The sequence below is a fragment of the Bos mutus genome, chromosome 2, assembly GCF_027580195.1.
Source record: "Bos mutus isolate GX-2022 chromosome 2, NWIPB_WYAK_1.1, whole genome shotgun sequence".
Classification (NCBI taxonomy): domain Eukaryota; kingdom Metazoa; phylum Chordata; class Mammalia; order Artiodactyla; family Bovidae; genus Bos; species Bos mutus.
The window spans coordinates 44,717,201-44,730,260 of NC_091618.1; the positions used below are offsets into that span (position 1 = coordinate 44,717,201).

A 13,060-nucleotide genomic window follows, 5' to 3' on the forward strand; every position below is an offset into this window, starting at 1 on the left:
TGTAGGCAGATTCTTTATGAACTGAGCTACCAGGGAAGCCCTGAGCTCCGTGATAGTCTTCTCCAAAACAATGATTTAGTATGATGTACCCATACTTCTGTATAAAATCAAAGAGTATATGGAGTTAAACACTCCATGTGAGGAAGATGCAAACCACTAAAGAGAAATTTTTAAATAAAACCAGCAATTTGGAGATAGTTACTAAAAAGTAGAAACAGTATCCTTAAAGACTGCAGTCTCCCTGTTAAGATAGCAGACCAACCCCAAAACACATATATATAAAAGTTGTATCTACAACAGTATTTTTCAAATCATTTTTGATGACAACTCACAATAAGAAATGTATTTTACTTTACAACCTAGTACATATGTATCCCTGTGGCTACTAAGGGCTCCCCTGCTGGCTCAGCCGGTTAAGAATCTGGCCGCAATGCGGGAGACCTGGATTTGATCCCTTGGTCAGATCCCTTCCCAATCCCTAAATTAAGAAGATCCCTTGGAGAAAGGAATGACTACCCACTCCAGTATTCTGGCCTGGAGAATTCCATGGACTGTATATTCAAGGGGTCGCAAAAAGTCTGACAGGACTGACTTTCACGTTCACTTTCAAGGCTAGCAAAAGCTTTACATACAAATACTATTCCCCTCATGTCTGAATATACTTATATTTTTTGTTATATTTCATTAAAAAAATGTTAGCTAGACCTATATAATTCATTTCAAGACCCAAACAGTTTGAAAACACTGAACTAAAGAGATACAAAGGTTATTTATATCATCAGTCAGTTGTGTCTAACTCTAAAACCCCATGGACTGGAGTCTGGCAGGCTCCTCTGTTCATGGAATTTTCCAGGCAAAAATAACTGGAGTGGGTTGCCATTTCCTACTCAAGGGGATCTTCCTGAACCAGGGAACAAACCCACGTCTCGAGTCTCCTACATTGGCAGGTGGATTCTTTTACCACTGCGCCACCTGTGAAGTCACCTACATTATCCTGCCATGTTCTAATAGAAGTGAAAGTGTGGGTCGCTCAGTCTTGTCTGACTCTTTGCAACCCCATGGACTGTGGCCCACCAAGCTCCTCTGTCCATGGAATTCTCCAGGCAAGAGTACTGCAGTGGGTTGCCATTTCCTCCTCCAGGGGAACTTTCTGACCCAGGAATCAAACCTGGGTTTCCTGCATTGCAGGCAGATTCTTTACTGTCTGAGCCATCAGGGAAGCCCATTCTAATAGAGGTCTAGCAAGGGAAAAAATGATATACATCAGCAGGGAACTCCTAGGAAGGGGATGCTAAGTATTTCACAACCAGCCACTTAAAAGAAATTAAAGGGAAAGAATCATTATAGACCTAAAAACTTTTGGGGAGAGGGGGTATATTTAATATTAATGAATCAAAGCAAAAAAATTAAAAAACAGAGAAAATCAGGCACACCCAACTTAAGATCTAAATTTTCTCCTCTCAACCTCTTTAAAGGTGGAGGGAAAAGACAGAAAAAAAGAAAAATGGAAGAAAATGTTACACCAGTTTGAGAGATTCTCTTCATATTTGATGCTATGTTACATTATGTGTTTATATATTTGTGTGTTTATGTATGGATGTATGTATATACACACATATATATATATCCAAATTATGGTTAATGTTTTCCCCCCAGAAATAATTTTTAGAATTTCTTACAAAGTAATTTGGTGACCACTTTTATGACAGGCAGCCATGATGACACTTATTTCACTTAAAAGGTGACCCTGCTTTCTAAGAGATTATACTGCATACAATCTTCATACAGACTAAACCCTCAAGCTAACAACTGCCTTGCATCTATAAACCTTTGTCACAAAGGAAGAATATACCTGGCTTAGCAAGAACGAATTACCAAAAGGGAAAAAACTCCTTTATGTGTAATTTAGAATGAAATTAAGTGACTGCCCCCAGCTAAATCTCTTAACCTGTAAAGTACTGAATTACAGGTACATCGTTCAGTGCGCTTGCTGATATTTTAACGTCTGCTTAGCACTTACCACAAATACCAGGCACTCTCAGTTCTAGAGGGAGGAGGAGGTAGCAAGGAAGTAAGGAAGAACAACTGAGAATATTATATATCCTGCTACTTAATACAAATTCATTATTCTACTTGTGAAAATATACTAAAGTTTTTTCAAGTTAGAAATATCTGAAAAGAAATTTGCATTTGAGGCAATATTCATAAAAGTACACAGAAAAAAACTCTCAAGAAGAACAGACTTTATTTTTAACATAAAAGTTCCATTTTCTTGTGAGGCAGCAACAAGTGTTCAGATATAGGGAATACATAAGTACACAGTAACAATATCACCATTGGAAATGCAGTTTTGGGGGAGAATTTTGTTAGAAAAACAAAACTTTAAAAATTGCATTTGAAAAAGATTTACACAGCTTTAACAGAAATGAAAAATAAAGACTTTTAAAAAACATAAATTATATCCATCAACAGGATTGTATAAACAAAATATTGTTCAGGGCTGATCTGCTTACCCCTAATTTAGGAAGAGTAAAACTTAAACCTTAAAGTGCGAAATTAAGTGTTTTAGCTTTCTGAATGCAAATTCAGCACTTCCACTGGTCTAGTCTTGAAACATCAAAATTCTAAGCATTAAGGAATGAATCTTCAGAGTTATATTTAATAAATTCAGTAGTGGCGATTTTTCTTTTACGTTCTTTAACAAAAGAAAATTCTGACAATCCAGTCCTAATCATGGACACAGAGGAGGCTATAAACTCTGCTATTTTTTAAAATACCTTTTCCCAGTAAAAGCCAACCATTAGGGGAAAAAAGGGGGGTGGGGGCTTCCTTGTTGCCAGTTACTCCACAGTTAGCAGTAGCACCTTCTAAAAGGCTGATTTGGCTTGTCACAAACATCAGAAATAGTTTTAAAAAAATGAATCTAATTAAAAAATAATTTTGGCATCCATGCTCACCGTATTAATCAAAGAAGCAAAACAGGTATTTTAAAAACATAACTGTTCACAAAAGCCATGACAACTTAAGATCTAAATTTGACAAGTAATACAGACTTGGTCATGATCAGAAACAGTAAATGTATATATTTTTATCACAGCAAGGAAGAAACTGTTTAAGAGTAAAAATAACAACACTGACAAAGTTAATAACCAGAGAATAGCTTCCTTTTGCTGAAATATACAAGCCACCTGTTTCTTTTACCGCAATGGAAGTACATTTATTCAAAATTTTTTAAAAATTTAAATTGTATTTCCATTGAAGCTATTCTGGTTTACTTACCTTCTGTACAGTTTTCTACAGAATAACAAGATAATTATGGAATGTAATTTTAGAAAACAATATTATGCATTCTATTAAGAGTAGACCCATTTAAAAAAAAAGTCAACCATCTGTGCACCAAGGTTAAATAAAAGCTAAATGGACTACAATCAATATTTTTTCAAGACGGCATAAAGCTCATAAACTTAAAATTTAGCCCTTTGGCACTGGCAGTTAAGAGTTTTTTTATACCTTGTACCTTTTTTCCTTCCTTCAAACCTCAGGCTCTATTTCTCCCAAACACGAGGGCTATGTCCGGTTGCCATATAATTCATTTACCTGCAAATTCACATTCTCCTTACAGCCAAACATTAAAAGTTCCACCTATAAGACTATGAAAATGATAGTATCTTAAAACTGTCTCCCATTCTGATTTTAAATTACTGTAGATTAAGGATATATGAATACTCTACAGAAAGATGTGTTAGACAAACGTGCACAACACAGTAAGAAGAGAAACTGTATTACAAAGTGGCATTTTGGTAAAACACCCTTGTGACCATGTCCAGGTGGGAAAAGAAGTAAGTCTGAGGCAAGGAAAAGAACAGAGATTTAACAGAATTCAGGTAATCCAAAAACTGATGGGGGATTTTTCTGAAACCTTACTTTTTAACTTCCAACCTTCAACACCAGCTCACCTGATCTGTTTTGCCCTTTTCTGTACTTCTCACAGAACGGTTCTCGGTGGTGAAATGGTAACGTCAAATAATCAAGGTTCTCAAAAACCAACCCACCAGAGAACACTTAGACCTTGAATAACTGAGCTTTTCCAATTTGGAAGCCACAATGTACTAATTCCAGCTAAATCAGTTTTGGGTGGAAAAGGAACCAAAATTCATCAGGCCTACCAACTGAAACCTGAGACTGTTCAAATGTTGTTTACCTAACTTGCCTAAATCCATCTCCATTTTTAACAGGGCATATTTTTAATTATTTAGATGTTTTAAAGGTACTTAAATATAAGAAGTCCTTTCAGAAGATTTGCTACCACTAGGTTTTCTTTGATGGGATATATCTGGACAAACTGACATAGTAACCTTCTAAACCGAATCCCTTTTACAGTATTTAAATGTTCTCTTCCTATAATATGTATAGGAACATTAAATTATTGCATCATAAGGTAGTTTACGAAGATCTTAGAAGGATGCTTTCTATCAACAAGGCTGTAACTTTAAAACGCGCTGCTCCTTAATACCACATATCCAGACACGAAGCCTGCTGTCACGTGATACTGGCAGTGCTTGTGTTAAGATCGGACTAAATCCCCAATTCTTCAAAGATTCCTGCTGTTTATGCTCCAAAGCCCTTCTGGCCTGTTTTTCCCCCTCTGTGTGGAATGCTGGAGCAAAAACTAGCAAAATCTATAGGCAACATATCTCAGTGCCAGCCACCACAAAGGAAACGTCAGTCTCAAGATTCTGTGACTAAGGGTTGCTATTCAATGGATCACACTCCTGGCAAACTACTAACCCAGACCAAATCCACAAGACGACAACATCACAAAAGCAGAGGAGGAAATCCATGCACAGCCATTTTCAGGATCTCTTGGGGCTATGATACAGTGACGGTTAAAGGTAGAATGACACCCACGGGACAGAAGGGTGTTCCTGTGATAAATACTGCGCAGAAAATCCAAGGGGCTCCTTACTCCTAGCTAGCAGTCAACACTGGGCAGTTAAGTTTCCTTTTGGCTCGCTGACTTTTAAACCAAGTTCCAATGATGGGTGAGAAAATATTAAAGCACTTGTCTCCAGATTATAATTTCTGACAACGTGGTGAAATGTATACAAGAGTAGTGAAGAAAACAGCAGTTTTACAAATATTTCACCCAAAGCACAAACTTCTGACATCAGAAAACATAAGTCACATAATGTACTCATATTGCTTTTTATCTTTTTTATATATGTACTTGGTTCAAGGTATTATTAACCTATCAATTCTTGTTTGGGAGAAAGAACACAGTCATGAGATTAAGATTGCTAGGAAAATGTCAACAATCCCTTTGGTCCCAAAGCTGAAAACAGCTGAGAAAAGCACACATCTAGAAAGGGAAACAAGAAACAGAGGCCACCAAAGAACATCCTGTTTGCTACGTTTCCAGAAAATGTAACATTGGTATAAAATAGTCATTTTCATAGAAAAGATGGTTCTTGCAGCATCATTCACGTCTCCCTTCAGGAATCATGTTTGCAGGGATCAGTTTTTTGTTTTTTTCAAAAAAGTCTAATTTGAGAACAAAAAACGTGATATTGGCCCTCCAAAAGCAAAGAATGATACCTTTTTCTTGTTTCAACCGGTGCTTTAAGCAAAGGCAGGCTCGGCGCTGAGGGCCGGCCTCCAGAGGGGCCGCTCCCTTCCAGCAGCCACGCCACGCCGCATCAGTGTGGAAGAGCTGGGGCACTTCACAGCCAACCAGGAGCCACGATGCCATCGCTGCCAAGGGGTCGAGGAGGTTCTCAGTTGCCCAGAACTCCAGCCTCACAGCACTGGGACCTATCCTTCTGCTTCCTCAATGGGTTCTGGTGTGGGGAGGAGAGAGGCGGGGGGCAGGACTGTACTTGTTCCTCGAGAGACTCGATCTTGCTCTGTGTTTGTAGACAGGGAGGCCACAGCGATGGGCTGCAGCAGAGTGGTGGTCATGCCAGTGGTGACGGTCAGGCTATGGCCAGAGCCCTTGAGGGTAAGATCTGGTGTGGGGAGGAGTGGCTTCAGGATGCTGACAAGGCAGAAAGCAGAGCCGCTCTTAGGAATGAAATTCACCTTGTTTTTGTCAGGACAGTAAAAGGCCGGGATTTCGTGAAGTTGTTTTGGCCTAGACACAGAATAAATAACCCAAGACTTTTAAGTCACGAAACACCAGAAGTTTTTTCTTTAAAAAACAACAACTTATAGACACAAAAAAGGAAAACAAAACTCAAGCTATGTCTAAGGCTCCAAATGCCATCAACCAAAGGACACATGATTTGAATTATGCATCTCAGAATGCTGGAAGGACATGAGTTTAACTGTTGATTTCAGCTCCCTGGCAAGCCCAGGCTCCACACAGGATGCTCAGGCATCTCAGTGAAGCTCTAAGACAGCCAATGTGAATAAAGAATTTCCTAAAGCAAAAGATATTCCAGCTGTTTAAAGACAAAAATATGTTCCACTATGATTGTTCCAAAGTCTGTACTATTTTGAAGGGCAAAGGCAAAGAAATGAATGACCCAAGATGTCTATCTTTTGCTGAGCTTTGCCACTGCGTGACTAAACTTTGCTGGGCTTGGCTTCTCCAAGTGTGCTTAAAAATCTCTTTGAAACAGTTCTGAGTTAACAGCCATAATGATTTCCTGAATAATATAATGTAAATGTAAAATCAAAGTAAAACTAACGACAGTCCTGTGTTCTAAAGGTTTTATTGAAGCCAAATCCTTCCCTCTCCTCAGGTGCTCTTGACAATTAACCCAAATGGCTGGAAAAGGATACAAGTGTTAGTGGTATTCCCTAAAAGTAAAAATATAAAATTTAAACTGTTAAAGTAACATGGAGGTGACACAAAATTAAGAAGAAAGTCAAATGGAAGAACCTAAATAAATCATGATTCAGGTGGGGAAAGGTAGTATGATCATACGATAAAAGTATGGTTCTCATCTCTCCTAATAAAAAAAAAAATACAAGTGTGCCACGTCTGCACTAGATTCTGGAGACCTAAAGATAGAGTGACGTACATGGAGACATACTAAATATGTAGTTCTTGGGACGAGAGAGGTATAAGGGACAGACTGCATTCCAGTATTATCAGTCTCCATTATAATCTTTAATATGTTTTTAAAACATAATTCAGAGCAGCTATGAATCACTTCAAAGGCGTTACCAAACTGCCAGAGATGTCCACAGCAAAAAAAGGTTAAAAACTGGCACAAGCATGTCTGAGAGATGTGATAAAAATGGTCTGTAAATTGTTTAGAGGTAGAACAAGCGAGTGAATAACCTCTGGCACAAAGAAACAGGGGGAGTTTGGTAGAAGATAACTTCCAGAGGAAGGAACATCTGAGCTGAGTTTTAAAGAATGAATAAACACCAACCCTGGGGAGTAGGTGCAAAAAAAAAAATGTTCCATATAGGCAGTGCTTTGGGCCGGCATATTTTATTAATAGTGAATACTACCCATGGATATCTTTGGCAAGAATAATTTAAGAAGAAAGAAATTACATCATTTAAATTTGTTTTACTTGTGTATTGTTATTCTTGGATAAAATGGAAACTTTATATGGTGAGTACTTTTAGGGTCACATGTGTATTTGGGTATACTGTAAGAAGGGCATACACCCCTCTATTTTTACTGACAACATGGTTTTCAATTCCTTAAAGCAGATAGGAAGTTGATATTATGTTTCTATAATTAAATAATGCTTGTATTTTTTTTTTCGAAGAATTAGTAAAGATAACTTTCATTCTTATATTAGGGGGAAAAAGGGCTAATCAAGTTTTATACCCTCCTTCAAATGAGGCTTAGGTTTTTAATTATTGTTTGATGTTATCTTGCTAAAAATCACGTAAGACACAATGCTGCTAATGGATCTTGAGGATGAAACCTCGTATTTCTGAAATACAAACAAACTTCTTCCTTTTTTTTTTTTAAGGCTAATTCATTTGTTTTGTTAATGCTATTAAGTAGGTAGCTACTCCAAGTTCCAGCTCTAGCCTAAATGGGATCACATTTCAAATGAATTCTCAACACAACATTAATTATATAGCATCATTATTATCAATAAGTTTCTCAGCCTCTGTACTGCTAAAAGAGAATCTAAAATTCCCTCTCACCTACATCCCATCAGCACAAAAAATACACTTTTAAAAATTACATATATTTATACTTGAGTCAAAAAAACTGTTCAGTTTTTCTTCAACTAATGATCTGATAACTGTGACTTTTTAAATGACAGAACCTAAAATCAGTTTAACTCCCTTTCTGCTTTCATGAAAACAGACTTAGCAACAGATCTCACACAAAATAACATAAAAAAACATAACTTGTCTAATGGGCACAGATCAAGAAACAAAACACTAACAGTGAAAAAAAAAGTATCAGGCCCCCACCCCTCTTCCAGTCTCCCCTCGAGTCATGACTGCAGCCCACCAAAAGCAATCAATTTTCACTCCATTTAACTTTTAGGAGAAGATTCTCCAAGAAATTCGTTATCCACAACCAGTATAATACTTATGCCACTATTAATAGAAGATGCAAGTTCTAATACTACTACAAAGCTTTCTTCAACTTAAGAAACAAGTATGTCAAAAAACCAAAACACGTACACACACAGAAACCCTCAGAACTAATGTAAATATTTTATTTTTCCATAAGTTATACCAAAAGTTACTGTTTCTCAAAAACAGATATAACTGCTTGCTAGATGATTTCTGAAAAATAGATGGTCAGACTAGATAATTATTATAGGTATTTTCATACTGATGTAAGGAATTGCTATTTTTTTTAAAGCCTTATGCAATTTTCTTTTCAAATTCAGGAATAAATTATCAGCTAAGAAATGGTGGTTCCAATTTACTTAGAATGGGAGAGAGGGAAAGAAAGAAAGAAAGAGAGGAAGCAGTTCTGTCATACTTTTAAAAAAATCTCTATACTGCAAAGAGGCCATAATATCTAGGAACCTAAGATAACTAAGGTCAAGGAGTTCATTAACTGGGATCAGGAAAGAGCCTATGTGACTTCATTAAAAAGGACTTGCTAAGTGCAGAAGGAATGGCTAAGGTCTTTGCTGTATCAAAAAAAAAAAAAGCTAAATCTGGTCTTGTCCTTTCTGGGCCCAAATCCAACTACCTATTTTCTTTCAGGCAAATAAACATGCAAATAAGAGACTAAGCCCTCACCTGACTCCTGGTTCAGATCTTTAAGTCTACCTTTAAGCAAAAACGAAGACTTAGAAAAATATACTTTAAAGAATGATTAAATAAGCTAAAATTTTAAGATTAGGGCCAATAATTACCCTTGCTTTAATGCTAGTGCATAAAGTGGGTTTTGCTCTAATTATGACATACATATCTGGGGCAAAAAGAAACCAATATTTTAGACTTTGAGTAACTTGTTTTATTGACAGAAGGTTAAAATTAGCTCTAAAAAATCCATTCTTGGGTTACTGCCATTAATTTCTTTTTGGAATACAATTAAGATATTTAAAAATAAATAAGTTTTTGTGTGCTACACATCCTTTATGTCAGTAAAATTTATAATAAACTATGTGCATTCAAAAAAGAGATTTACCTTCTAATAACAGATGGATATGCCATAAAACATTTTATATGTCATGGTTCACCTTTTATTTATCCATCCATCCATACACACACAATACATACATATTCCCCATCCTTTCTTCCCTCTCTTTAGAAACAACCAACATAGTTGTATGTATACAGTTCAGATACTGAGAACTTTTCCAAATATAACAGTCTAGGCAGATGCCACAGGACACCAACCTACACAACTAATATTCACTCAAAGTCATTTATACAGAAATTCAAATTGCTTTTTAAGTCCATCAGCCATGAGTCAAATACTCCAAAAGGTTCCACGTGGACCATTTAACTTTTACCTATTAGAATGACTCCATTTCTGAAGAACTCTCATGAAAAGGTCTAAGCCAGCATGTTGAAGGGAAGCATAAAAGTCCTCTGAGATCTGTTAAAGATGCATAATCCAGGTCCTATCTAGCTCCATATTGTTTCACTCCTTAGGGCTAGGGTAGGACCTGGGACTCTGTAGTCTGAGCTGATTTCCTGGATGATTATGGTGCAAGGAGTCCATGAAACACATGTGTGCAGAAATACTGCTTAAACTCTCTGGCACCACGCATGGCTTCAGACTTACATGGTGCAAAGAGTAAAGAAGAAGCTGCCAGAACAGGGTTTTCAATTACTGTCACAAAAGCAAAAAGACTGACAGCTGGGATCTCCTAGTAGAGAAGGTGAAGGGATTGAAAGACAATGCTCTTTGTGTGGAAAATTGTTTAGAATTGACATTAAAGGAAGCACTGAGAGGAGGGGCACAGAACAAAAGGATGCCATGTTTCAGAACGATTCTAAGATACTCATGATGGAACAAAGAAGTTATGTGAACCAAACAAGGGCGGACAATCTCCACCCTGTATTTTTAGTTTCATAGTGAGAAAAAGCCAGAAGGTGTCTCTTAGTCTTGCAACAAGACTGAAAAGTGAGGTTTATATATGTACCATCATTCTCTCTTCAAATAATGTTTGTCACCTAATTTGCTCAGCATCATACATACCTACAACCCTGTAGCCATCACTTACAAGCAAGGGGCCACAGCTGCTGAAAACAGGCCGTGGCTGCAATACCTTCTAAACAGATTCTGAGTCTAAAATTAAGAGTCCCTGGCTAGAGTAAAAGCCAACAGAAATACATGAGTACAGAAGATTGCATACCAAGGGTACCAGATGCTGTTTAAAGTTCTGCTTCTTCTATGATCTTTATCACAGCAACACGTTTCTGTAATAGTGTAATAGAATTCTCTTCCCCATGTTGGCAGCAGAATATTTTAATTGTTTAAAGAACCAGAGACTAAAAACTGAAGGGAATTTGATCCTTGAAAGGAGGAAACCCACTCTGCATTGAGATCTGTGGTCTCTCTTGAATAAATACACTGCTAAATTCAATGTGTGGCGCTGACTGTTCACAGGTTCAAAAATAACCACGGGTGATATGCTGGGGATGACTGAGGAAATGTGAATAATAACTGGATGCTAGTTGGTGTTAAGCACAACTGTAATTTTCTTTGGTGTGACAATGGTACTGTGGTTATGTAGGAGTGGTTACTTTTAGGAAATAAGTAAACTGTATTCAAGGGTAAATGTCATGACTACAACTTACTTTCAAACAGTTCCGTAAAAACTAACACCAAAACACAGAGAGACAAAGCAAAATGTTAACCATAGGATCTAGTGTTGGATATACAGGTGGTCACCGTACTGTTCTTCAGCCTGTTTGAAATTCTTTTAATACTTCTCATAATAAAAGTTTCGGGTGGGAGGGGATGGGGGGGATACTTACGAGCATTCCTCAAAGACTTTGACCCTCTCACAGCCCTCAGGAGGTTCCCTTTTGAACATGTAACTGTTGTTAGGTTTTGGTGAGGTTGCATATTTGGGCAAAGGAGAGTTGTTCCCATTCTCTGCAAGAAACGACATGCTGGATTACTAAGCAATACTAGCACATGCGTGCATAGTCCTACTGTATTTGATTGCTCCTGGCCTCCCGTACACCATGAGCTACTACTTGAGGGTAGGAACAAGGCTTTACTCATCCACATTACCCCAATATCTAACACAATTCCTGGTAAAAAAAGACATAATTGTTAAAAAATGCATAAACCAGAGATTTCCTTTCTACTTACAATTACCACAGCCTAGGCCTGTATAACTTACTCCTCAGCACTGAATACTGCGGTATGCTGCTCCTTATTTCTATTCTATACACAGCACACGGGCTCAAATGCCACCTCCATTCTTCCCAAGACAAATAACTAAAATGGTTCCTCACTGGTGGCTTATCATTCACTCTTGGCTGCCCCTCAGAATCTCTCAGTTGATTCCTCTACTCCTCTGGCTGCAATCTCTGCTCCGGGTAGTCAGAGTCTATGCACAGTGTATGGCAGAGACTTTCTTTTGCCTACAAACTTCTCTGTACCTAAGACGTCCTCCTCTGCTCATTTTCCAAAACCTCCTTCAAAGTCTGGCTCAAAGTTTTTGTTATCTTTCTAAATTAACCCAAGGGAACACTTCTTTACTCTGGTGATTCTGTTCAGTGCTGATTTCCTCAGTTTCTACCACATTAACTTAGAATTCTTGATATGTAACCTGTGTGTTCTAAATGTACAGTCTATGTCAACTAAACTACAACTCCTTGCTGACAGTAGCACTTTCTTACAAAAGAAATCCAAAGAAGTTAACCAGTCACTAGTTTCCTGAAGTCAAATGTAACAGGACACAAAACTTACAGAGTTCCTTATATGCTGCTGAAGTAAAAGTAGAAAGTACGGAAAATGAAGGGCAGATTTTAATAGCTGTGGTTAGTCGGGGGGCGGGGGGGGGCAGGTGCACCTGATTGAGCTTAAGTACTTGGAGCTGCATTTACTCTCTCTTTTAATCCTTTAGCAAGTATCAGAAGTAATTAAGTATGTCAACTGACAAGAAACACAAGGCCCAATCAAAGGATTTAATTCAGTGGCGTCAAAATTCTGTGCATGTGAATCGCCTGGGAGCACGGAAAACTGCTGGTGCCTGTGTCCTGCCCCCAGGGGGTGTGATTTATTAATAACTGGTCTAGGGTATAGCCATGTTTTATTTAACCTTGTAGATGACAAATAAGGGCCCAAATAGTATGATTTTACAATTGCCCATGGTCTGAAGTGACTTCTTCAGTAAATCTTGGGTCTTTTGCACTTGCTATAGTCTCAGTACTTCAGATGACTGGCACTAATGACCAGCTGTCATCAGACGTGGAACATTTTAGGACAGTCAACACATTACAAGTAGGAGGGTCTAAATAAATGACTACTGAACTGAGCCATAGAATTTATCTTATCATTTTTCTCAAGCTCATGCAGTAATAACTAGAATTTAGGCTAAGAAAAGATTGCCTTGATAAAGATAGATGAAAGATCATATTTGTTTTAAAAGTAAAACATTATCAGTAACTAATATTCAAAGTGCTATGTCTCCAATTACTTTCT

The 13,060-nt window shown here is 37.6% G+C and overlaps 1 protein-coding gene across 1 annotated transcript in view; it reads right to left on the reverse strand.

The window, feature by feature from the left end:
* Positions 1-2,228: 2,228 nt before the first annotated feature.
* Positions 2,229-13,060, reverse strand: part of FAM117B (family with sequence similarity 117 member B) — a 73,826-nt gene continuing 62,994 nt past the window's right edge. Inside the window, exons 7-8 of the mRNA XM_070388053.1 lie at positions 11,380-11,500; positions 2,229-6,130 (exon numbers count right to left, since the gene is read on the reverse strand). Of these exons, the coding sequence (XP_070244154.1) occupies positions 5,812-6,130; positions 11,380-11,500 (440 nt within the window). The 3' untranslated portion in view covers positions 2,229-5,811. The remainder of the gene's footprint in view (positions 6,131-11,379; positions 11,501-13,060) is intronic.